The 26,693-nt window shown below is 42.6% G+C and overlaps 2 protein-coding genes across 2 annotated transcripts in view; one reads left to right on the top strand and one right to left on the bottom strand.

Annotated features, from left to right (window-relative positions):
- Nucleotides 1-4,115, bottom strand: part of cyp4f3 (cytochrome P450, family 4, subfamily F, polypeptide 3) — a gene marked incomplete at both ends in the record, with an annotated part of 20,661 nt that extends 16,546 nt beyond the window's left edge. The window contains one exon of the mRNA XM_080753511.1: nucleotides 4,098-4,115. Within this exon, the coding sequence (XP_080609637.1) occupies nucleotides 4,098-4,115 (18 nt within the window). The remainder of the gene's footprint in view (nucleotides 1-4,097) is intronic.
- poglut2 (protein O-glucosyltransferase 2) lies at nucleotides 3,795-26,693 on the top strand. Its single transcript, XM_080753640.1, has 10 exons — nucleotides 3,795-4,487; nucleotides 9,357-9,562; nucleotides 10,333-10,538; nucleotides 15,045-15,122; nucleotides 16,514-16,686; nucleotides 18,516-18,753; nucleotides 21,721-21,930; nucleotides 23,274-23,363; nucleotides 23,905-24,015; nucleotides 26,464-26,693. The coding sequence occupies exons 1-10, from the start codon at nucleotides 4,195-4,197 to the stop codon at nucleotides 26,479-26,481; spliced, it is 1,623 nt and encodes a 540-aa protein (XP_080609766.1). The 5' UTR covers nucleotides 3,795-4,194; the 3' UTR covers nucleotides 26,482-26,693.

The following is a 26,693-nucleotide window of genomic DNA, read 5'->3' as shown; positions in this document are numbered from 1 at the left end:
GAGGGACAGGGACAGGGACAGGGACAGGGAGAGGGAGAGGGACAGGGACAGGGACAGGGACAGGGAGAGGGACAGGGACAGGGAGAGGGACAGGGACAGGGACAGGGACAGGGACAGGGAGAGGGACAGGGACAGGGACAGGGACAGGGACAGGGAGAGGGAGAGGGACAGGGGCAGGGACAGGGACAGGGACAGGGAGAGGGACAGGGACAGGGACAGGGACAGGGACAGGGACAGGGAGAGGGAGAGGGACAGGGACAGGGAGAGGGACAGGGACAGGGACAGGGACAGGGACAGGGAGAGGGACAGGGACAGGGACAGGGACAGGGACAGGGACAGGGACAGGGAGAGGGACAGGGAGAGGGACAGGGACAGGGACAGGGACAGGGACAGGGAGAGGGACAGGGACAGGGAGAGGGAGAGGGACAGGGACAGGGACAGGGACAGGGACAGGGACAGGGACAGGGAGAGGGACAGGGACAGGGAGAGGGACAGGGAGAGGGACAGGGACAGGGACAGGGACAGGGACAGGGACAGGGAGAGGGACAGGGACAGGGACAGGGACAGGGACAGGGACAGGGACAGGGAGAGGGACAGGGAGAGGGACAGGGACAGGGAGAGGGACAGGGACAGGGACAGGGACAGGGACAGGGACAGGGAGAGGGACAGGGACAGGGACAGGGAGAGGGACAGGGACAGGGACAGGGACAGGGACAGGGACAGGGAGAGGGACAGGGACAGGGAGAGGGAGAGGGACAGGGACAGGGAGAGGGACAGGGACAGGGACAGGGACAGGGACAGGGAGAGGGAGAGGGACAGGGACAGGGACAGGGACAGGGACAGGGACAGGGAGAGGGACAGGGACAGGGACAGGGACAGGGAGAGGGACAGGGACAGGGACAGGGAGAGGGACAGGGAGAGGGACAGGGACAGGGAGAGGGACAGGGACAGGGAGAGGGAGAGGGACAGGGACAGGGACAGGGACAGGGAGAGGGACAGGGACAGGGACAGGGACAGGGACAGGGACAGGGACAGGGACAGGGACAGGGAGAGGGACAGGGGCAGGGACAGGGACAGGGACAGGGAGAGGGACAGGGACAGGGACAGGGAGAGGGAGAGGGACAGGGAGAGGGACAGGGACAGGGACAGGGGCAGGGGCAGGGGCAGGGACAGGGACAGGGACAGGGACAGGGAGAGGGAGAGGGAGAGGGAGAGGGACAGGGACAGGGAGAGGGAGAGGGACAGGGACAGGGAGAGGGACAGGGACAGGGAGAGGGAGAGGGAGAGGGAGAGGGACAGGGACAGGGACAGGGAGAGGGACAGGGACAGGGACAGGGGCAGGGACAGGGACAGGGACAGGGACAGGGACAGGGACAGGGACAGGGACAGGGACAGGGACAGGGAGAGGGACAGGGACAGGGACAGGGAGAGGGAGAGGGACAGGGACAGGGACAGGGACAGGGAGAGGGACAGGGACAGGGACAGGGACAGGGACAGGGAGAGGGAGAGGGACAGGGACAGGGAGAGGGACAGGGAGAGGGACAGGGAGAGGGAGAGGGAGACAGACAGGGACAGGGACAGGGACAGGGACAGGGAGACAGACAGGGACAGGGACAGGGACAGGGACAGGGAGAGGGACAGGGACAGGGACAGGGACAGGGAGAGGGAGAGGGACAGGGACAGGGGCAGGGGCAGGGACAGGGACAGGGACAGGGACAGGGAGAGGGAGAGGGAGAGGGACAGGGACAGGGAGAGGGAGAGGGAGAGGGACAGGGACAGGGAGAGGGACAGGGACAGGGAGAGGGAGAGGGATGGAACACAGGAGAGGAGGATAATGATGTCAGTGTTTGCCAAACATATCGTCACTGTCGAGCAGAATCTCAGATCTCCAAGTTTCAAATTTGTATTTTTTTTTTCACTAAGTAAAGCCCTGCTTCATCAGACAAGGCCGTCGCACAAAAGTAGTGAAACACAACGCCTCGCACCGCGAGGCGTTGTGTGCTTGTAGATTGGCTGTTTACACTAGTTTAACTCATTTTTTAAATGATAAACACAAAACAAACGGTTTTGGACATACAAGGTTTTCATCGGATATCGACAATATAGGGTCACTGCCCATTTTTGGTCACGTGCTGGTTTTATGGGTCGCAAATAAACTTTCCTCTAATTTTGTTTTCTTATCTTTTTATTCACTCCAAGATTCCAAGTCAGACTGATTGAAGTATTTGCAAGGTTGCCCTCTGTTTCCTATCTAGGCTATATTCAGAGTTTAATCTCCTTTCAAATGTAGCCCATTTAGATCTTGCGGAAAAGCTACAGATGCTGTAGATACTGTCAACTACTTTGAAACCAAATAGGCTTTGTTAATAATGATTTAAATAGTCAAATCATAGTTGCAAAATAATATGCAAAAGAATAATTATGCAAAAAAAGTGTGTGTATAGCACTTGAGAGAGATATAATCTCTCTCTGAGAGAGAGAGAGAGAGAGAGAGAGAGAGAGAGAGAGAGAGAGAGAGAGAGAGTGAGTCTAATGACATGGAACATTTTAGTAGTACACAAACAGCCAGTGGTTCAATGGGTGTTGGTGCCGGTGGAGGCCTGCAAAAGTATTGGTAGCAAAATGTACTTAAAGTAGGCTACTAAAAGTAGAAGGTATAGGCTACTTATTATGCAGAATGTCCCATTTCATGCAAGTTTTCAAATGTATACACATCTTTTGAAGCAGATCTACACGTTCACAATGCGTGGCATCGCACGCATTGTGAGCTGTTGCTGTTCAAATTGCTGAAATGTTTTGTGTTGAAATGGTTAATGTATGTTTTGTAATAATAATAAAAATACAAAAGTAACTAGTAACGTTTTCAAATAATTGAAATAGAGTAAAAGTACAATATTTGCCTCTTAGATGTTGTGGAGTATAAGTAAAAGTACTGAAAATTGGAAATACTCCATTAAAGTAAAAAATACCTTAAAATGGTAGTCCTACTGAAGTACAGAACTTGAGTAAATGTAGCCAACTTAGTTACTATTTAGGCTGTTAGGAGGAGAACATTAAATTGTTGTTTCAACTGCTCAGTATTAAGATCAAATGAAGGAAGTCACTTTTACTAACCATGTTTAGTTGAATGTAGCAGGAGACAGGCAGTCACAACAACTTCATAATGTGATGGAATAACTCTCTCTTTCGGTCTTATATAGGCACTATTCTCGGCCAGTGGGCGGCGCCATTGAGGCATCTCTTGCCAGTTCCACCTCTCTCTCTCTTTCTCTCTCTACTCATCCATTTCCATTAGATTCCATCATCCTCTCACTCCACTGTGTGCGACTGTGTGCGTGTGTGTGTGTGTGTGTGTGCTGTGTGTGTGTGTGTGTGTGTGTGTGTGTGTGTGTGTGTGTGCGTGCCTGCGTGCGTGCGTGCGTGCGTGTGTGTGTGTGTGTACTTAAATCAGTTATAGGCATAATTATTTAATAATAGAAAATACAATAAAATATCTCCCAGAATTATTTATGTGTGTGTGTGTGTGTGTGTGTGTGTGTGTGTGTGTGTGTGTGTGTGTGTGTGTGTGCTTGTGCGTGTGCGTGTGCGTGTGCGTGTGTGTGTGTGTGTGTGTGTGCGTGTGCGTGTCCGTGTACAAAAGTTCAATGCGTGTCCAAATAAGTTCTTGATGTGGTTCTTTCACACACCGGATGCTGGTTATGCTCGTGTTGACGGGTGGGGGCGGGGCCAATGAGAACACTACACTACCCAGCATGCCTCAGATCACTCTCTCTCTCTGCTGCTGCTCACAGGCTGCCTGCATACCACAGCTCCTGAAACAATGCAGTAGAACGTGTGTAATAACGCGGTAACAGTAAACATAAATGGATACAACAACAAACAGCAGCTCAGCAGCAGCGGCAACAACAACAAGAAGAGACACATTGTATCGGATCCTCCTCCAGGCTGATTGATCTTCTCTCAAAGGAGGAGGGGGGGAGTTCCATTCCTCTTCTCCCCTCTTCGCTTTTTAGGCTGTTCCTTTACATTCTTCCATGGGAATGAATTATTATCATCATCATCATCATCACCACCACCACCACCATCATCATCATCACCATCATCACCATCATCATCACCTCCACATCGACATGATGGCAAGTTTATGGATTCAATAAAATCAATCAGTCATCCTCATCCTCATCTCTAACAACCATGTTGCATAATAATAAAGTGTTCTCGTGGCTGTTGCTGCCGTGCTGTCTGCTCTTCGGACTCGAACCCCCTGGACTTCTCGTCCTGGTCCTCGCCACCACCACCACCACCACCGGCAGCGGCAGCGGCTCCTCCAGCTCCAGCACCCCGCCCTCCTCGCCTTCCTCCCCGGCCCCGGCGGCGCCGCTGCCCGCTGCAGCCGCAGCTGTGGTCTGGGGACCCGGACTGGAGGCGAACGTCGTCCTGCCGGCCCGGTTCTTCTTCATCCAGGCGGTGGACAGCTCTGGGAGAAAGTGAGTATAGCCTAGTATTGATTGAAGACTTTGCATAGGGAAAGGTAAGTTTCATGTTTCAGTACAGTTGACTGGTACAAAGGTCAACTAAAAGGAAACTGAGGTAAGCCTTTGCGGCTTATTTCCATTGAGATCCCTTTCTTTTACTCAGATATAGCCTAATATTGAATGACAGACAGATAGAACACAGTAGGCTACTATGCAGTAGATATCATCAGAAAAAAATAAGTAAAAAAAAATCACACCCAATGTGAAGTGAGTGGTGGTCGTGCTTGCATAACGTCTTCAGACTAGGATATAAGTCTATAGGATGTACCGGCTACAGACACACACACACATTGCTATGGCAAAACATGAGGAGAAATGGCTACAGACACACACAGCCACTCTATGGAGCGGTTTACCACCGCTCATAAAAAGAAAAAAGAAAAACTGTAAACAACAATGCATAATAAAAAGTATTTACAAAGAAGGGTCAGGGGGAGGGTAAGGTTATAGGATAGGTTTAAAGTTACCATTTTCGAGTAGCAGCCGCCTGTAAGTGTTTTTTTTTTTTCAGAGCGGTTTTAAAGGAAGTTAGGGATTCACATTCCTTAAGGCCTTCGGTAGGGCGTTCCACATTTTAATGGTAGGCCTATAGCAGGAGTGAATGAATTTGACCCTTTGTTTGAACCAAATCTGGGTTGGACATGGTCTGTGGCGCTGCCTCTGGTATTGTAACTGTGGACATCCTTGACGTTTAGGAAGTATTTTGTCAGGTACATATCTCTTGGTGGTGTAGTGCAGTGTTTATCAACCTTTTTTCTGCATGGGCACACTTTTCATGTCCCAAGAATCCATGGGCACACGAACATAATACAGGGGTGTAAATATCGCCACTGTCGGGAAGAAGTTTCCAAGTTTCAAATGTGTACGTTTCTTCGCAAAGTATAAGCCCTGCTTCATCATACAAGTCGCACAACAGTAGTGAAAACAGCAGATCTACAGGCACACAACGCCTCGCACCGTGAGGCGTTGTGTGCTTGTAGATCGGCTGTTTTCACTAGTTTAAATCATTTTTAAAGCACAATACTGGCTTTCAAGCAGTTTCAAGGGGCACACTTGACCCTTCTCAGGGGCACACCAAAGGTCCCCAGGCACAGTGGTTGAGACACACTGGTGTAGTGTATCTTGTACACCAGGCCCAATGCAAGATGCTGTACTCTGTCAGCTACTGTGAGCCACCCCACGCTTAGGTGGGCCTGAGAAGTTTTGTATAACATGCTTCTACAGTATTGTGAAAATAGCAGATCGGCTATTTTCACAATTCCTGCCTCTAATATTTGGCAATTTGGCCAATGTTTAATTTGTCATTTTAGAGGTATTGAAAAGTCCTTAAATTGTCACTTTAGAAATCTGCAGATACCCTCTATACACATAACATTTGCTGTTGATTGAGAAAACAATGTTGCACATTAAGCTAATCATCTGGGGAACCCCCAAAATAATTTGGGGACCCCCCTGGAAGTCCCGACCCACAGATTGAGAATCACTGGGCTAGTAGACACTAAACAGTATGTAGGGCCCTATTACAGCGATATATCGTAGGTGTGTAGGCCTATAGCCTGTTACTTGGGCGTTATAATGTAATAATAAAACATCTTGTTTGCTTTAACTCTGCGTGTTACAAATGGAACCAAAATGGATCAGTGGATCAGTGGACCAAAACCAGTTTTGGAAAAAGTACTCAATTATTAAAGTATCAATAATGCAATAGAAATACTCAAGTAAAGTCTGGAATTCAAACATATACTTGTTTAAATTCCAGACATACCAAAAGTAGAAATGACCCATTGTGCATGCAGAATGTCCTATTTCAAGTTATCAAAATAGTTATGAAATACTAATAATTATGAAAATAGCAGATCTACAAGCTCACAATGCGTCTCATCGCGACACATTGTGATTTGCACACATTTTCACGACTTTTTCAAAAATAGCAGATCTACAAGCTCGCAGCGCGGCACTCGGTGCCGCGCTGTGAGCTTGTATATCTGCTATTTTTCACTGGTTAAAGCATTCAATAATTCTAGGCCTAGGCCGTCGGTAGGCCATTCAGCTTCAGGTGGTGGAGGTGGCAGTTCCTTCCAGCAGAGAATCCTAGACATCTCTTTTGGACACATATTTGCCACCTGTAAATAACTGGGGAATCCTGAGGCGTTCCCAGGCCAGTGTGGAGATAAAACCGCCTCCACTCTGGTCCTTGTTCTGCCCCTGTGGTCCCAGATCCCTGCTGGGCGTAGCTGGGAAAAGCTCTATTACATTTTACTGTGTGGACCCTAACCCTTAACCCATTAAAACCACTTCAACCATTATTTCATACTTTGGCTAGTCAAAAATAGCACATCTATAAGCCAACTTGTGCAAATCTTTGAATATATATTTTTAAAGTGAACATTTCTCAAACATTGTTTGGGTCCTTGACATGAAATAGTGATACCATATAGCAGCATAAGGTTTTTCAGAAAACTTTTTTAAATTCAATTCAATTCAATTTTATTAGAGTGTCAAATCATAACAAGTTATCTCAAGACACTTTACAAAGGCTAAAGAGCCGTGAGAGAGAGGGGGGGGGGGGGGGGGGGGCAGAAGGGGGGGAGAGTGGGAGAGACAAGGGAAAGGGGGGGAGGGAGGGAGAGACAAGGGAACGGGTAGGGAGGGGTGGGGGGGCAGGAGGGGGGGTAATAATACATTCTATTGGTAGCACACTTTATATTTGTGACAGATCTCAAAGTGCTACATTCAAAAGGTCAGAGAAACAAAGCTAAACACATTGAAATGGACTAAAGAAACCTGTATAAGGTATCCTTAGAACAATGCACAGTTTCACACCTTGTTTAATACAAATCAGGAAAGCATTAAAAGCACATAGCGATCACATAGTGATAGAAGACATTCGAATCGGCCTCAGGTCTTGGATGTGTTAACGGTTCCGTTTTGGTTAAATGTGTACACACTCTCTCTCAGAGTTTACAGACCCCTTAAGCCTCCATTTTCTTTGGCACATTGTCCATTCGTTTGTATGTTTGTGTGTGGGTCAATTAAGTGCAACGTAACGACAGCGGCGTAGTAAAATACAGCGGTGTAGTAAAATACACCAGGGTGTAACATTGCAGAAAGCTGAACCAGCCTCTGTGTGTCACAGGCTAGACATGAATGGGTGTTTTTCGAGGACATCCTCCATTGACTCTGTCCTCCTAACACCTACCCTGGGGCCACATTCAGGGGCCCCACCAGTGTGTAGACTTACAGCACAGCAGTCAGTGTGGGTGTCATATTTAGTCATATTCTTGTCCTCCCAAAGATTACGTATAGTATATGATATGCTTCCAGTCATGTTGCTTGTCATACAAAGTGCATCATTGTTACTACAGAGGGTTAGGTGCTACATCAAACAAACAAACAAAAAACTAATATTCAAATGTCTATTTACAGCCCAGTTTATGGATGGATTACATTATTCCGTTCACCGCATAATAGTTTAAAGAATGACATGACAGAGAGACAAAAGGGCCGACTATAATGATAACTTAACCAGGCCAACACCATTTCTGGGAGTACTCAGTGAGTCCTAATGAATTACCTACACAGTAAGTACACACATGCGTCATTGACGTGTCGTCATTCTGAAGTATGTCCTCTGTTCATTTGAAGTAGATTTAATTGTGTGACCCGAGATAATTTCATAAACCGCCGGACTGATTAGCACCACATCGTGGATGTATGCACACAGTAGGCCACAGAAGAACCACCACAATATTTTGTAAACGTTTTTTTTCATTGATCATTTCATTGTCATGAAATGATTAATGATGAAATGATGAAGGTACAAAATGAGGCTTTATTCACAAAATGTGAAGAAAACGCTTTCTTGTGCTGGTACAAAGAGAAACTGAAAAAATTACATCAGAAATAATTTGGCCAAAAAAAAAAAAGAAATATATATATCATCGTTGCCGGGTGGAAACCTTGTATGTCCATAACCATTGGTTTTGTATTTATCATTTAAAAAATTATTTAAAGTTGTGAAAACAGCCGATCTGCTGTTTTCACTACTTTTGTGCGACAGCCTTGTATGATGAAGCAGGGCTTTGCTTTGCGAAAGAACGTACACATTTGAAACTTGGAGATACAAGGTTTCTGCCCGACAGTGACGATAGACAAGTGTATATATACTGTATATTGTATTGGTATGACCATGTTATGGCCCGTGGGCCGCATGCCCACGGGCCACAGGTTGAATAGCGCTGGGATAGATAAAACAAGGGTATCAAAATGGCATGCACACAACAGGTCCAGCTTTCAACATTACAAGAAGATTCTCAAAGAGACCACCAGCACTCACGGAACAGTCCTCTTAAGGCACTTTCTATTTTACATTAAGGTTGGCATGGTATGCTGCAGAGCAGCCAGCAACAACGAACGCGTTTCGGCGTTTTACGCCTTCCTCAGCGTTGTATACTGTGGGCATGGGAAGTGTCACATTTTATAGTGTCCTGTAGGAGCGACAACTTCCTCCGTCCGTGAAGCAAACAACCCCCACCCAACATTGTACAGAAAATGCAAAGGGAATTATATAATTCATAGCTCTATACACATCAAAATCCATAATTCACATAGGAGTGAAAACAAATAAATACATACTGTAAGAGTAATATGGGGGTCTACATGAATACTAAAATTCACAATTAACAATTAGGTAGGGATCGCAACAGAGAGAGGCGTGTGGTACTCATAATTACACTTAGTCAGGGCGAATCACAAACATAATACAAATATATTATTTATCTCAACATTTCTTCCTCTCCCCCCCCCCCCCCCTCGCCACAGTTTGACGGCGTCGCCCGGTGAGAAGACGTTCGAGGTGAAGATGGTTTCCCCCGTGGAGCCGTTCACCAGGATCTGGCTTCAGGTCCTGGACCGCGGAGACGGGTCCTTCCTGGTGCGCTACAGGATGTACGCTAGCTACAGCGACCTGCACGTCCACGTCCTGCTCAACCACAAACACGTCAGCAGGTCTCCCTTCATCCTGAAAGGTAAACGCTGGGGGTGTAACGAGTCACAATGGAGAATAGAGTAGACTAGAAACATTGCATTGGCATTAAAAAATACGAAACTTGGAGATGATAGAGATATATACAGTATATATGTACAAATGTACAATATGTATATTGTGTATATTAATACATTTGACACATTATAAGCTTGTATATCTGCTATTTTCGGCTGAGATTCTGTGTAGAGGGAGAAAAAAGTGCAGACCAAGTACAGAGCAAGTATAGATCAAAAATATTCAGTAATATATTTAAACTAACTAAAACGTTTTGTTTAACCAAAAGATATCACTTACAGCAGTGGTTACCAAACCTTTTAGCCTGTGACCCAAAAGAGAAATTAGATTTCCCCGGGACCCAAACTAGTCTGAAAACAGCAGATCTACAAGCTTGTAGATCGGCTATTTTTCACTACTTCTTAAACGTCTGTTTTCAAATTTTTGGAATTTCCTAGATTTTTCTTTCATTTATTAATGCAATATTAATCATCGTTTAAATTTTTATTCATGACAATTTTTGAATGTTTTTTTTTTCTTTTTAATGTTTTGAAATAATAATAATAATGAAAAACAAAATGTTGGAAACCAAAGAATTAAGGGACCCATGGGTTACTGACCCAGTGTCTGGGGAAACAGTGGCTTTTACAGCACCTTTAGCACACGCACGCACGCACGCACGCACGCACGCACACACATCTGCACCTATCCTCCTCCACATTCCTGCTCATTCTTGTCCCGAATCCTTGTCCCCAGGCCCGGTGTACCATGAGGGCTGTGACTGTCCCCAGCCTAGTGGCTCTGTGTGGCAGAGACACATGCACTGTCCCTCCTCCTACCCCCAGATAGAGCGGGACCTGGCCCTGTTCCCCCGAGTGGACCTGGAGCGCAACGCCAAGGAGATCACCGAGCGCTTTGGCCACAGACAGAGCCTGTGTCACTACACCATCAAAGACAACAAGGTACAGCAGTAATGAGGTGTCACTACACCATCAAAGACAACAAGGTACAGCAGTAATGAGGTGTTGTCACTACACCATCAAAGACAATAAGGTACAATAGCAAAGAGTTGTCACTACACCATCAAAGACAACAAGGTACAATAGCAAAGAGTTGTCACTACACCATCAAAGACAACAAGGTACAGCAGTAATGAGTTATCACTACACCATCAAAGACAACAAGGTACAGCAGTAATGAGTTGTCACTACACCATCAAAGACAACAAGGTACAGCAGTAATGAGTTGTCACTACACCATCAAAGACAACAAGGTACAGCAGTAATGAGGTGTCACTACACCATCAAAGACAACAAGGTACAGCAGTAATGAGTTGTCACTACACCATCAAAGACAACAAGGTACAGCAGTAATGAGTTGTCACTACACCATCAAAGACAACAAGGTACAGCAGTAATGAGGTGTCACTACACCATCAAAGACAACAAGGTACAGCAGTAATGAGTTGTCACTACACCATCAAAGACAATAAGGTACAATAGCAAAGAGTTATCACTATTCACTACACCATCAAAGACAACAAGGTACAGCAGTAATGAGTTATCACTACACCATCAAAGACAACAAGGTACAGCAGTAATGAGGTGTACTACACCATCAAAGACAATAAGGTACAATAGCAAAGAGTTATCACTACACCATCAAAGACAACAAGGTACAGCAGTAATGAGTTGTCACTACACCATCAAAGACAATAAGGTACAATAGCAAAGAGTTATCACTATTCACTACACCATCAAAGACAACAAGGTACAGCAGTAATGAGTTGTCACTACACCATCAAAGACAACAAGGTACAGCAGTAATGAGTTATCACTACACCATCAAAGACAACAAGGTACAGCAGTAATGAGTTGTCACTACACCATCAAAGACAACAAGGTACAGCAGTAATGAGTTGTCACTACACCATCAAAGACAATAAGGTACAACAGTAATGACTTGTCACTACACTAGGGATGGGACGATACTGTATTTCATATCATGATTATTATGACAAAAGAAATTGTGATTTATGATATTATCGCGATAATCAAAATCCATTATCCTGGGGCGGAACATTTACAAAAAAATTGCAGATCGGCTATATTTTGGCAAAGACATTTGATAGAGAGCGAAACAAATGAGTATGTATATTATAAGTACCTTTTACCAATTATGGAGGGTTTAAGTGGTACCGGATATGCAGCTCGGCAAATAAAAGGTGAATTGATCCCAGTGCATGACAGAGGACGATATCACGATAAATTAAATCTCCACGATACGATTATCGTCAGTGTTTTTTTATCACGATAAACGATAATATCGCTTATCGTCCCATCCCTACACTACACCATCAAAGACAACAAGGTAAACAAGGTACAACATCAATGAGTCGTCACTACACCATCAAAGACAACAAGGTACAATAGTAATGAGTCGTCACTACACCATCACAGACAACAAGGTACAATAGTAATGAGTTGTCACGACACCATCAAAGACAACAAGGTACAGCAGTAATGAGTCGTCACTACACCATCACAGACAACAAGGTACAATAGTAATGAGTTGTCACGACACCATCAAAGACAACAAGGTACAGCAGTAATGAGTTGTCACGACACCATCAAAGACAACAATACAACAGTAATGGCACTACTACACCCTTAAAGACACGTCACAGTAGTGACTAGTGACATGTTACTGATGTCAATGAAAAATGTGTCACAAAGTGGCAAAAGGCACACACATCCGGTCCTGCCGGGCTGTGTGCAGGATCAAAGTTTAGACATGAAATAACAATACAATCCGCACACCAGAATGCTGCTCCCCACGTGGGTATTTGTATTGGTAACGCCTCAAGCAGGGAGGCTCTTCCTCAGACGTTACGGTCGGCAAGCTCGAAACGTCACCAATAAAAATACCAACGAGGGGAGCAGCATTCTGGTGTGCGGATTTTATTGTTATTTCATATTACCAATGTCAAACATGACGGACACAGACTGGCCTCCCAAGTTATTAAGTACTGCAAGAGTAATATTAAACAACAAGAAGGTAAGAGAACTCCTATATAATGTCTGTGCTGGTGATCTGTCTAGACGCAGAAACACAACAGCCGTGATGGCAGAGACATTCCTCATAGTTTCCCCTGCATGCAGCATCATGTATTTAGTTCCTAATGCTATAGTAACTAATAGGGGCCATAAAACAACACAAAGACAACAGAACTCTGCTGCCTGGGAGGGCTATTTACAGCCACACAAGCACACAACGCCTCGCGGTGCGAGGCGTTGTGTGCTTGTAGATCGGCTGTTTTCACTAGTTTAAATCATTTTTTAAATGATACATACAAAATGAACAGTTTTGGACATACAAGGTTTCCACCCGACAACGACGATATTATGTCTGAAGACCGTTATACACAATCGGTTCAATCTACCCGTGCTCAATCGAGCGTGACAGCACACCTAATCAAAATATAACAAACTTTGGCCCCCGACATTTTCTAAGTTTTTCCCTCCGGTTTTCGACCGGATAACAAACTATGAGCTGTTTGTGCGCACAATACCACGCTCATAATAGCAAGATGTCAAATTGGCAATTATTCACGCCTCTATCTCCTCCAATGTAAAAGGGCGGAATTTTGTTAAAAGAGCTGCCGTTATTAAGAGCTTCTAAATAGGGCCCATAATGTCTGAACACTGGATCATGCTCCAAAGGTTTAGCATTTATTTTTGGTTCCTTTACACCATGGATGTGATGTTTCGAAGCTAGGGGCTTTTCAGCGTTAGTTGTATTAGTTGTATAAGCGCAATATTACACTTGAGGGTGTGCTTTACCTTGATTGTGGGCACTTCAGTGATGCTTGCGGAAACTCGTTTCTCGTGCCCATTATCACGGTATACACTCCGCTAGTGTTACTTGAGGACGTCTGGTCATTTGTAGAAATGTGTGTAAGTTGTCTGAGATTTCAAGTAACTTCTATGTTTAAGTGGTTTGTCTGGTTTGTGAAGATTCTAATACAAAAGGAGCTTTGGATGGAGGTAGATGAAAATAATGCAAATAGATTATTGCAAATCCTGCAAAGTCTGTTATTTGGTGCATACGGTATATTGTTATACATTTTGTTATAAAATTTGCTATATATTTGATATAGATTTTGGGAGATTTTGGGAGTGGCTGCTGTAACATCATGTACTACTTAGTACTTATGTATGAGCATCTGGCATACAGTACACTAGCTGCCTATATTATCCTATTGAGACCTGGAACCACCATTATTTTATGCTTTAACTATTAAAAAATAGCAGATATACAAGCTCACAGCACGGTACCGCAAGCTTGTATATCTGCTATTTAATTTTTTTGAAAATGTGAGCAAATCTTTGAAGGTATATATTTTTAAAGCAAACATTTGTAACACATCTTTCTTTCTCTTGGTCCCTGGAATGAAATATTTTGATATCGGGGTCCGCGGCCAAATATATCTAATTTTGGTCATAGAAACATATGTTTTTCAAAAAAACTTAGAAGACATTTATACAATCAGGTCAATATATTCTGTGAGTTTATCTGCATTTTTCTACTAGCGAAAGCATAAACTAGAACTGCACTCTGTCCAGGTGCCAACTTGCCCCTTGTGCACAAGTACTTGTGTGCCAGCAGAGCGCGTCATGAGGTGCACTCACCACTGACATCACCAGGAATGCTGGTCCCTCATTGGCTGTTAATGATGAGGTTGCCAGAAATGCTGGTCTCTGATTGGGCTACGGCAGGGTTCCCCAATAGGCGGCCCGCGGGGGGCTACTGTCTGGCCCCCACCAACCCCAGTAATAATGGTGGTATAAGAGCAGAAACAATACTAGTACCGGTATATCGTCGTTGTCGGTTGGTAATCTCGTATCTCCAAATTTGTACGTTCTTTCGCAAATCATACAAGGATGTCGCACAAAAGTAGTGAAAACAGCAGATCTACAAGCACGCAACGCCTCGCGGCGTTGTGTGCTTGTAGATCGGCTGTTTTCACTAGTTGAAATCATTTTTAAAATGATAAATTCAAAACGAACGGTTTTGGACATACAAGATTTTCACCCGACAACGACGAAACCTGTCGCTGGAGTAGCGGGAACGCCACCGTCGCCCCCTGCAATGTTGTGGCCCTCGGCTTGGTACCCAAGACATAATTCGGCCCTTGGGGAAAACTAATTGGGCAACCCTGGGCTACGGGCTTAAACACACATGGCTACCTACCTACCTATAACTACCTATACGCAGCCGAATGCAGGACTTGCACACTCTGCTGGTGCAAGTAAATACTGGTCTAAGCGGTTCAAGTCTAATGCGACTCAGATGCGTTTCAGGTCTTAATGGGTAAGAAAGAGGCCATTAGACTACCATTCCCACCATGATTTTGATATCACGTAATCCAATGACTGCTATGCTAATAATACCTGTCATGTTTTCAGGTGTACATCAAGACCATGGGAGAGCATGTAGGGTTCAGGATCTTCATGGACGCATTTCTCCTGTCACTCACCAGGAAAGTAAGTGCCTTGTATTGTGGAATATCATCGTCAATCAATCATAATATGATGACAGCAAGCTGACTATAAACAATACAAACTACACCGGTCCTCTGCCTTGAGTAATTCTCTCATTTGCAAATCCCGCCCCATTCTGCCCTGTTACTATGGTGGTACAGATGACCCTGGGCAGATTGTTTTTATAGTGGCAGTGAATGGGGGGAGAGGGTATTTTCATTGCCTCATTATTGCAATTTAAAGTACCAAAGGAAAAACATCTAGGTGATATTAATAAAAAGGGAAGACAAAGGTACAGTAGTTACATTGCAAAACAGGGGGTTTCCCCCGAAAATATATGTTTTAATTGTTTAATCCCAGTGGGACAGAATCACCATTGCAGATTCTTTTATAGTGGAAGTGGATAGGGGAAAAAAAAGAATTGTTCATAGCCTCATTACAGCTCTATAAAGTACCAAAAAAAACACATCTACGTGATATTAATAAAAAGGGAAGAAAAAAGTACAGTAGTTACATAGCAAAACAGTAGTTTTCCCCCGAAAATATATGTTTTAATTAGTTTAATCCTCTGGATCAGAGAGAGAAGAGAAATAGAAAGAGAAAGCGCAGTGCATCTTGGGTAGGAAAATGACAACCAGATTATAGTTCTACTCACATAATAGGCTGGCTTTCGTAATTCTGCCCATTTAAAATATATGTACCCAATCGTAACTCTTAGTTACATTGATAAGGTCCATTTGAACTAGTCTGTTGAAGCTTATTCATTATAATGAGCAAAATCGCTATCACCTCGCGCGGCCGTACTGCACGCACGCCGTGTCGCGCAGAGCAGACCGTTGTTGATAGCCTAAAGCAACATTCTCCACTGCACAAACTCCACCCCCGATAGCAAAAAGTGAATGATTTTTTCTGGTTGGCCAGTCAGGGAGTCTCAGGGACCAATCAGAAGGCTGACAAACGGTGAATTCTGATGACATCACTGAAACTCACATGTACAGGTGAGGTTTTTTAGTGCCTACAAGAAAAACTGCTCTCAGCAGGAAATGCCCAAACAAGGCATTTCCTGTGTACAGGGTCTTTAAGGAAAGGCTGTGCGGAAAGAGTTGGTTGAAATTAGTCTAAAAAATTACAGCTCTAGGTCAATATTTTATACCTAAATGAAGGTAAATCTTTTTAAACGGATTTACTGATTACAGCAGATTTGATGAGAATGGAAGTCCAATTAGTCATTTTAGTCAGTTGCAGTTTACCCCCATTGATTCTGGATGGGGACCCAAATGTACCCCCATTGATTCCGGATTGGGGACCCAAATGGGGGGCGAGTAAATCAAAAGAACAAAAATCATTTTGGGGGGTGAACTACTCCTTTAACAACAGCTGTTGTGCGTGTCCAGGTTCGACTGCCTGACATTGAGTTCTTCGTCAACCTGGGCGACTGGCCCCTGGAGAAGAGGAAGGACCCCGACAAGCTCCACCCCATCTTCTCCTGGTGCGGCTCCGATGACACCAGAGACATCGTCATGCCAACCTATGACCTCACCGAGTCTGTGCTGGAGACCATGGGCAGGTAAGGCACCAGAATTATCATTCATTGATTGATCAAGTTTTTTTTAACCCATTTAGACCAGGAAGGAACGCATTATTTTATGCTTTAACTATTTAAAAAAAATAGCAGATATACAAGCTCACAGCGCAGCACCGAGTGCCGTGCTGCGAGCTTGTAGATCTGCTATTTATTTTTATTTTTATCGTGAAAGTTTGTGCACGTCTTTGAATATTTTGACCCGATTCTATAAGTGTGTTCACGACTTTTCAAAAATAGCAGATCTGAAAGCTCGCAGTGCGGCACTAAGAGTGCCGCGCTGTGAGCTTGTATATCTGCTATTTTTTAATAGTTAAAGCATGACATAATTCTATGTCCTATAATCTCCTATATTAAAATTGCCCTATGCAGTGGTCCTCAAACATTTTTGGCTCAGGACAACCCTGTAACGTTTTCATCCACACTGTGACTTTATAGCACCGTACATTCGTGTCATATTACGGTAACTTTGTAAATAACCTTATACTGCTGTGCTGCCTCTGGGCAACTGATTTTCCCCCTTGGGATAATAAAGGTATCTATCTATTTACGTAAATACGTAAATATTCTCCTTAAAAAACGAGGAAATGTCACGAGTAAAACTCGAGAGATTATCTGTCTCCATTATTTATGATTGAAAATGACTTTATACTTGACCGCGTTGAACCCCTGTAACTATATTCTGGGGGGAACATTCGCCAAAAATAGCAGATCTACAAGCTCACAACGTGTCGCAACGCAACATGTTGCCACACACATTGTTCAGGTGTAAGAATGAGAATAGTCACACCGAGAAAACTAAAATGCACACAAGCTGCAGCAGTATTACAGCAGTGTCTAACTCATCAAATGGCCTTTGCTCTGATCAGCACAATATAAGCCTAGAGCCTGCATAAAAACCCAAAACGTAGATTTTGTTGTCATCTTTGGATACAATTCCATGCTGTATTGATGTGGTACGTTGATCAAAATAACAATTCTTTTACATTCTCTAATTGTGTAGACTTCTTGTAAATTAAGTAATGCAGCTGTTTAACAATAGTTTAACTCTTGAGAGTGTGAAATGAAACCAAATGGACGCGTAAGGTTGATAAAGTAAATAATACATTTCATACTAGGTTTGTGGAAAAGTTCTTAAGTAGCCTACATCTATGTTTGGTGAATGAAATGGAAATGTAGCTACGGTATTTGAATGGCAGTGTGTTCCGTTTGAAATCAAGGAGATTTTATTTGTGAAGATTGTGCGACAATAGTGAGAATTGTGTGTTTTAGAAAGAGAAAAAAAATCACTGCACACAAGAAGTGGTTTAGAGTTGAAATCGGTGTGTAATCTGTGTATTTCAGCAGCACTGGGCCCCAAAGGCCAAACCACACAATGACACAATGAAACTCATCATGTACCAACTCCCTAAACCATAGTACATGAATGTCAGGTTGTGGTCATTGTGTCTTAAGTTAGAGTGTGTGTGTAAACAATTAAAAAGAAAGGTAGAGGAAAAACATGGAAGACCAAGTGCCGACCCAAAGCGCAAGAAAGTTTACAAAAACTTGAATTGACACAACACTAAGGATAATGATAGTGCTGACAATGCGCCATTAAGCGACGCATTGTGAGCTTGTACTATTTTCACTAGTTTGAGTCACAGGCAAAAGTCTAATTTCTCTTTTGGGTCTTGGAGCTAAAATCTTTGGGAACCACTGCTTTAGATGGCTCCCACAAGAGGCTTAATTAACGTCCAAGCTGCATGCAACAACAACAGTGTGCGACTGAAACATGGGCCTCTGTCCCTCTCTCTGTCCCTCCAACCGATCAGAGTGAGCCTGGACATGATGTCGGTGCAGGCCAACACGGGGCCTCCGTGGGAGGAGAAGAACGCCACGGCCTTCTGGCGGGGCAGAGACAGCCGCAAGGAGCGCCTGGAGATGGTGAAGCTGTCGCGCTCGCACCCCCAGGCGCTGGACGCAGCCTTCACCAACTTCTTCTTCTTCAAGCACGACGAGAGCCTCTACGGCCCGCTGGTCAAACACATCTCCTTCTTCGACTTCTTCAAGGTGAGCCCGAACATACCCTGGTCCTGTGCCCACTAGGCCAGGGGTTCTTCTTTTTTTTTACTCAGGTCACCCCTGTATAACCCTTTTATTAAATCCGCGGCAGCCCCAAACTAGACTGCACTCTGTCTAGGTGCCAACTTGCCCCTTGTATGCACAGTGCACTCATAGCCAAATATAGGCCCCAAATATGGGGTGAATATGAACATCATATTCACCCCATATTTGGGTATGTATGGCCACGTACAGTACACCCACATACAGCCCTCATCACCCTACTTGCGAGCTCTGCTGGCACAAGTAATTACACTGTTAATTTTTTGAATCTTATGTCATATTACGCATAGTGGGTGGACTGGCATCGATCACAACACCCACTTTGAGAAACCCTGCACTAGGCTGACTAAGGCTCTGCTCCGATGAGACCGAATAGCTTCATTTAGATCTCATGGCTTGGGAGCAGATTAGCATTTGAACCACTTAACCCTCTAAGGCCCACGGTTGTAATATTACAACGTTTGTATTTTATCCAAAAAAAGGTTTAAATCATTTTATTTTAGCTCCCCCTACCACCTAAACACCACCATTGGATTCTATTGTTTAGTATTACAATGCCATTGGCCACAATATTTGCATATAAATACCCCCCACAGGGGCTGACATTCACACCCGCCACACCCGCTGAAATTCCAGAGTTTTGACGAACAACATCTCACTTTTTCATGGAAGCTATACCTCAAAAAAACATAAGTAAAATGCCTGTACTATTCTTTTTGGTGATCATTAGAATGTCTAGAACATGTACATATGTTATTATTTAGAAAAATATCCCCCATATGTAAATTAGAGCATGATTTATGATTTTTGATTTATGGCTATAAAATCTTACAAAAACATTTTTTTGAAAAAAAACATTACATTTTCCTCTTAATAGGACTCCTACAACACCATCTGATTTTTTTCAATTTTTTATTTCAAGTATTTCTTAATGCGGGCCTTAGAGGGTTAAACCCTCTAGGTAAGTACTGTAAGTAAGTAAGAAGTAAGTGAGTAAGTATGGCAGAGAGGCTTATTGTCCGTATCAGCCAAGAATGTGAGAGTATTAGGCCTGTCACAACAATTACATAATCGTCTAATCGCAATTATTTGAGATTATCACAATTATTTAGCTCCAATAAAAATAGACGATATATAAGCGTTGTGAGCATGTAGATCGGCTATTTTCACAATTTCTGCCTCTAATATTTGACAATATGGCCAATGTAGAATTTTTCATTTCAGAGGTATTAAAAGTCCTTAAATTGTCACTTGAGAAATGTGCAGATACCCTCTATACACTTATACTTAGGGTGACCATATTTTCAGCCACTCAAACCGGGACGCGAAACACTGTTGCCTAAAACTGGGACCCCAAAAGCAATGCGCACGTTACCGTGCACGCGCGTGCCCATTCTCTAACGTTCGTGCACGCGCACACACGCACCGCAGGGTTGCAAACAGGCAGTGAGTGATTGACAAACAACCTCAGCGTTGAATTCAGACACGCAATGAATTTGTTCCTTTTTTATGATTGGTTAGGTGAGCATGTTTTCATGAAAAGAACATGATAAATGTCTATGCAACCACTGAAAACAGCTACTATTATTTTAATTGTGGCGAAAACCGGGACAATTTTGCAGTGAATGTTGAAAACCGGGACATATTAGTGTTTTAGAGATATTTGTCGGGACACCGGGACACGTAGCTTGAAAACGGGACTGTCCCGGGTAAAACGGGACGTCTGGTCACCCTACTTATACTGTATGTTGGTTTGTTTACTGTTGAGTGAGAAAACAATGTTTCACATTAAACTAATCATCCAAAATAATTTGGGGACCCCCCACAGGTTGAGAACCACTGCGGTACTGTGCTTGAACTGCTTGTTTCAGTCTACACAGAATCTCTAATAGCTGAGCTACAAGTTCACAATGGGTTGCAATGCGACGAGCTAGATCGTCTATTTTTGGCGTATGTTCACCCCAGTCCAGAATAGACATGCTGAGGCTCAAGTGGTCAAAGAAGCATCACGTTTCCATTTCTGGTCAGAATTCACAATCAATAACAAACGTGTCTCAACTTTTCATTGAAGTTTCTCATAAAGTTACATTGCTCCATCTGCTGTCTTAGCTTAATTTCACCAGTGTTCCCACAAGCTTTTAGATTATTCATTCATTCAGCGCTTGTCCTGTTTCCTCACAATGTTCTGCTGTTGGGAAGTGCAGGCTAGTTACTTGAGGGTTAATACTGCCATCTACTGGACATTCTTTAACATTAACTTGAAGCAGACTGATGCAAAATGGGTTATTATGGGGAAGATTTCAGGGGCGTCAATTGGGTATGGCAGGGGAATGCAGCTGCCATACCCTGGGTCCAGGGGGAAAAATAAAAGTTACTTTTAAATATAAATCCATGAATGTCTCTTTGTCTATCTGTGCTGGTTATTATGTTGTTAAATTACAGTAAAATAACTACAAATGCAAAATTTAACAAAATGGTCACTTTAACAAGATATTATAATTATATTCTCCACACTTTTATTCTCCCCATCTTGACAAGATGGTATATTCCCAGGTTCCGCAGGTCAGCTGCACAGGTGCAATGCATTATTGTTAATTGTGTCACGTTTACTAACATGCCAAGTTTAGCTGCACTTGAACAACCATTCCAGGCTGCCATATCCAGCCCAAGAAACCGTAGAAACAGGGGGAAAAACAGAATGTACTTCTTAAAATAAATGTATCATGCCTGTTGCTAAGGTATGGCAACATGACTGGTGTCTTGCACGCGCGCCTTCGTGCTCATGCAAGACACCAGTCATGTTGCCATACCTTAGCTTTTTCTGAACTGACGCCACTGGAAGAATCTTTAATATAGTGAAACAAAAACAACATTTTGACTGATCTCACTGTCCCGCCCTCCTCCTCTCTGCAGTACAAGTACCAGATCAACGTGGACGGCACGGTGGCGGCGTACAGGCTTCCATACCTGCTGGCAGGCGACAGCGTGGTCCTGAAGCAGGACTCTGGCTACTATGAACACTTCTACAAGGAGCTGAGACCCTGGGAGCACTACCTCCCTGTCAGAGCTGATCTCACAGACCTGCTGGACATGATCCAGTGGGCCCGGGACCACGATGAAGAGGTGATGATGATGATGGTGATGATGATAGAACTGATGTTGGTATAGATTAGTTTCCCAATCAGTGGTTCGGGACCTGTTTTCATGGGTCAATACATTTTTCATGAATAAAAAACTATATATAATTCAATTCAAGTAATTGAATTAATAATTAAAAGAAAAATCGAGGACCAGGACAAAGACTGTTACTGTATGTCTGGTAAAAACAGCATGTCATAATTGCTTTAAGGCTCAGCTTAACACTGGGAATTAAGTGGAATTTAGGGAATATCTGTTTTAACAACTTTCACCCTGACTTCCATATTTTGGCCGAAAATCTTTTTCAAATCTAGCTGAAGTACGAGCTTGATTATAGTGGCTTATAACTTATAAGACAATAAGATTGTTTTAAAAACTAGCCAAACTACAAGCTCACAACGTTTCACAATGCTGTGCGGTTGTGTTGTGTGCTTGTAGCAGATCGTATAGTTTTGAAGAACATTAACAGGGCTTAAAGGAGCTATAGTCAACTTTTTCTTGAAAAACGGATGCTAAAATAAAAATGTTTCAAAAATATTTTATAAAAAAATAAGCTTCATATATGTGTTTCAATTAAAAAATGACCACAAAACGCGTAAAATAATGATAAAATAATCATTTTGGCCATTGTCGGGCCGACACTTTGTTTACATCCTAGTCTAACACTATCAAAGAATAGACTATAGAATGACAATGGCCAAAATGATTATTTTATCATTATTTTACGCTTTTTGTGGTCATTTTTGAATAGAAACACATGTATGAAGCTTATTTTTTTATAAAATATTTTCGAAACATTATTTGTATTTTAGCATCCGTTTGTAAAAAAAAAGTTGACTAGCTCCTTTAAGTCGTTAATTGGCAGGACAGTACTATCAGGACATTGTGACAACGTGAGCTTGTGATGCATGCGTAACAGTTGAGTCACAAATACATGCTGAACGTTCATGGTGTGGAAAAGCTTGACAAACATACTGTACAGTGGAACAATCTTTTAATTTGTTATAGCTTATGAGAAATATTGCTTGATTCTATTGATGAAATGTAATGATGAAATGTAATATATCTTTGTATTATTATTTTTATTTTTTTCAAAACAAAACCAGACACTGATCATACTATTTTACCAGTACATTTAGAAGCAATGTTGTATTTTGTGTTAAGTATTGAAACTGGCATTATTATTGGGATCACTTATTGGAATGAAAATGAGATCACAATGTGAATGTAATGAGGTACGGTATGCTAGTCTGGACCCAGGCCCACGTTCTAACTTGTGACACTTGTTTTTAGCTGCAGTAACTGATATGGTTTTCTCTCCCTTTCAGGCAAGGAAAATTGCTTTGGCCGGTCAAAAGTTTGCCCGCGACAACCTCTTGGGAGATAGCATATTCTGTTACTACCACAAGCTGTTTGAGGTAACCTCTTAAGTCACAACATCACAAAAGTTCAACAAAGTCTATAAAAACAGTACAGTACATTTCCATCAAATGAGTAAATCTGCTTGCACTGTCATCGTAAACTTTTGGTTTAAAACAGCAAAAGGCCCTTTGTATAGTGAGCAATGTATTCAATGTATAAAGTGTCTCCTTTTATCTCCCGTTTCAAGATGGCCAGGGGAGATCTACTGTATGTAAGGGATAATGTCTGGCTCAGTGGTCATTATCGAGAAATAAAATCCCGACTGGGCTGATAACCACCGATGCAATAGTGGAGGTGGTTACACAGCTATTTAATAAATCAATTAATAATTTGACTTAAAAGTAAACCACATTTGGGTGTCCCCCCCAACGCAACACGTCTCCTTGGAAAACAAGGAAGTCAAATCAAATAGAATCCATTTTCTGTTACTGCATCACCTACAGCATTTCTCCCTTCAAATATATATTTTAAACCATTGAGAGCAACGTTTAGTTGTAAATGACACTGTCTCACGTTTCTGTGTGAATGTGTGTGCAGGAGTATGCCAAACTCCAGGTCACAGAACCTAAGGTTCGAGAGGGCATGGAGCTCATAGAACAGCCTGCTGACGACTTGTTCCCCTGTTCCTGTCACAGAGCCAGAGCCGTGGTAAGGAGGAGCAGACTAGCAGTTATGTCTCTCTGACTGGAGAGTTCATGCATGATACAGTACATGATATAAAACATATCATCGTTGTCGGGTGGAAACCTTGTATGTTCAAAACCGTTCGTTTTGTATTTATCGTTTTAAAATGATTTAAATTAGTGAAAATAGCTGATCTACAAGCACACGACGCCTCGCACCGCATGAGTTATACTTGTGCTACTGCTGTGTTTCTCCAACCAGTGCAGTCCTTATTAGTATTGCCGTCCTGTTAAGTGTTGTAACCTGCTGCCGTTCTGCCAGTAAAGTTCCTGAACGAGGGGTGTAACGATACATTTTAACAACGATACGCATCACAATACATGGTTGACGATACGATACATGGACGATATTGGTTAATTCATGGTGATACGATACGATTCAATGATTTAAAATCGATATAGTAACTATTTAGCAAAGAAATTAAATCTGTGTAAAACATGTAAAAAATCTATTATGGAAGTAAATGCTGATTATCTAGCAATTAAATTGACATTATATTTCAACACGTATAGACAAACCCGCGCCTTGACATGAACACAGAGATTACACACATTTATCGATAGACCAAGAGTAGCTATATGGAATGGAAAGGTAGTTAGGCCCCGGCCCCTCTTTTTAATTTTCCTTCTTAATATTGCTAAATACAAGGCACAGATACTTAGTTTCCATACAATCAATTATTTTCACTGCAAAACGATTCGATACCGATTATCTGCATTGTAAAATGATACTGATACAAACAATATAATTTTTTCTCCCAAAAATAGCAGAAAAATCTACAAGCTCGCAGCGCTGTGAGCTTGTAGATCTGCTATTTTTGAATAGTTGAAGCATAAAATAATGGTTCAAGTAATAATGTGTTCCAGGTCTATTTTATTCCATGCATGGCTAAAAGATCAAGTCATTGTGGGCTCGCCTGGAAGGCGAGCACACGTATGTTATCTTCATTATTTATAGTCAGTATCTCCTCAAAACTTTGGCGCGATTCATCTCTTAAACGCTTACACCTTTCAACACCATTCAAATTTTTATGTGTTCAGCTTACTGAGGACACGTGTGCTTGTATTTTTGGTTTTGAAATGTTTTGTAGTATAAATATAAAAAAATAAAAATGTTTAACTTTAAGCACCCAATGCATTTCCAATGGGTTTAGTGAGTGGAGAGAAGGATAATAGACCCATGTTTATGTTAAGGCGCTGTGGCTGCAGTGTTCACACTTCAGATATGCTATCTATATCATTGTGTTCACACAGGTCTGCTCTCTGATTTGATCCAAATGTCTAAGCTGTGTGATGTATAAAACTATAGTTATAGTTAAAACTATAAATAAATGTCCCTCTCCACTCTACTGATTACACAGCTGTGATCAAGAATCAAGTCCGGGCGATGGGATGTAAATCCCATAGCCATATATCCTAGAGCCCGCAGGGACAGTCAGCCATATTAGTGGTTGTTGTTGGTTGTCAGGGAGATATCAAAACCAATGCATTTCCAAGTCAGATCCACAAACACAATAAAAGCCATGCTCCACTCCTCAGTCTGGAGTGGCCACATAGAAGAACGCCTTGGTTATAGACATAGTGGAGGACAGATGTGATCTGGGATTGTTAGCCTACAGTGTATGCACTCAATATACTCCACTACAGTTGGAGTCCATTTGACAGTTGCTGGTTCCCAAACACAGAATCAAAAATGTAGATCTAGAACACATAGAATATGTACAGTACAGTAAGGTTCAGTAGAGTACAGTAAAAGTACAGTAAGGTTCAGTAGAGTACAGTAAAGTACAGTAAGGTACAGAAAGGTACAGTACAGAAAGGTACAGTAGAGTACAGTACAGTACAGTAAGGTACAGTAAAGTACAATACAGTACAGTAAGGTACAGTAGAGTACAGTAAAGTACAATAAAGTACAGTAAAGTAGAATAAAGTACAGTAAGGTACAGTGGAGTACAGTAAAGTACAGTAGAGTACAGTAAAGTACAGTATAGTAAGGTACAGTAGAGTACAGTACAGTAAGGTACAGTACGGTACAGTAGAGTACAGTATAGTATAGTACAGTAAGGTACAGTACAGTACAGTACAGTAAGGTACAGTAGAGTACAGTACAGTAAGGTACAGTAGAGTACAGTAAAGTACAGTAAGTTACAGTAGAATACAGTAAAGTACAGTACAGTAGAGTACAGTAAAGTACAGTAAGTTACAGTACAGTACAGTACAGTACAGTACAGTACAGTACAGTAAGGTGCAGTACAGTATAGTAAGGTACAGTACAATACTGTAAGGTACTGTACCTTACAGTACCTTAAAGTATCCTATTTGTTGGGTTGGAATCGAGCCCACACTGTTTCGAAGGAACAGTATTTCTAGTTTCAGTTGTTCTCATAAAATCTTTCTCTTCTTTATTTTGCAGGCCAGGGATGAACTCTGATCCACCGATCCTTATGGTTTTGAACCTGATGTATTTAATTATACCATTGTGAAAGTATGGATTATGAACCTGATGTATTATAATAATTATACCATTGTGAAAGTATGGATTATGTGGGACGTGTCCAAGTCCAATGAATATTGCATAAATATTACTTTTAATCACTTTTTTTAAATAAAATATTTTTCCAGCGTTTGTATATTAAAAGGTGA

Source organism: Nannobrachium achirus (assembly GCF_963921795.1).
Source record: "Nannobrachium achirus genome assembly, chromosome: 22".
NCBI classification, from domain to species: domain Eukaryota; kingdom Metazoa; phylum Chordata; class Actinopteri; order Myctophiformes; family Myctophidae; genus Nannobrachium; species Nannobrachium achirus.
Note: the sequence above shows the minus strand (reverse complement) of the source record. Positions and strands in the feature narration are given on the sequence as shown.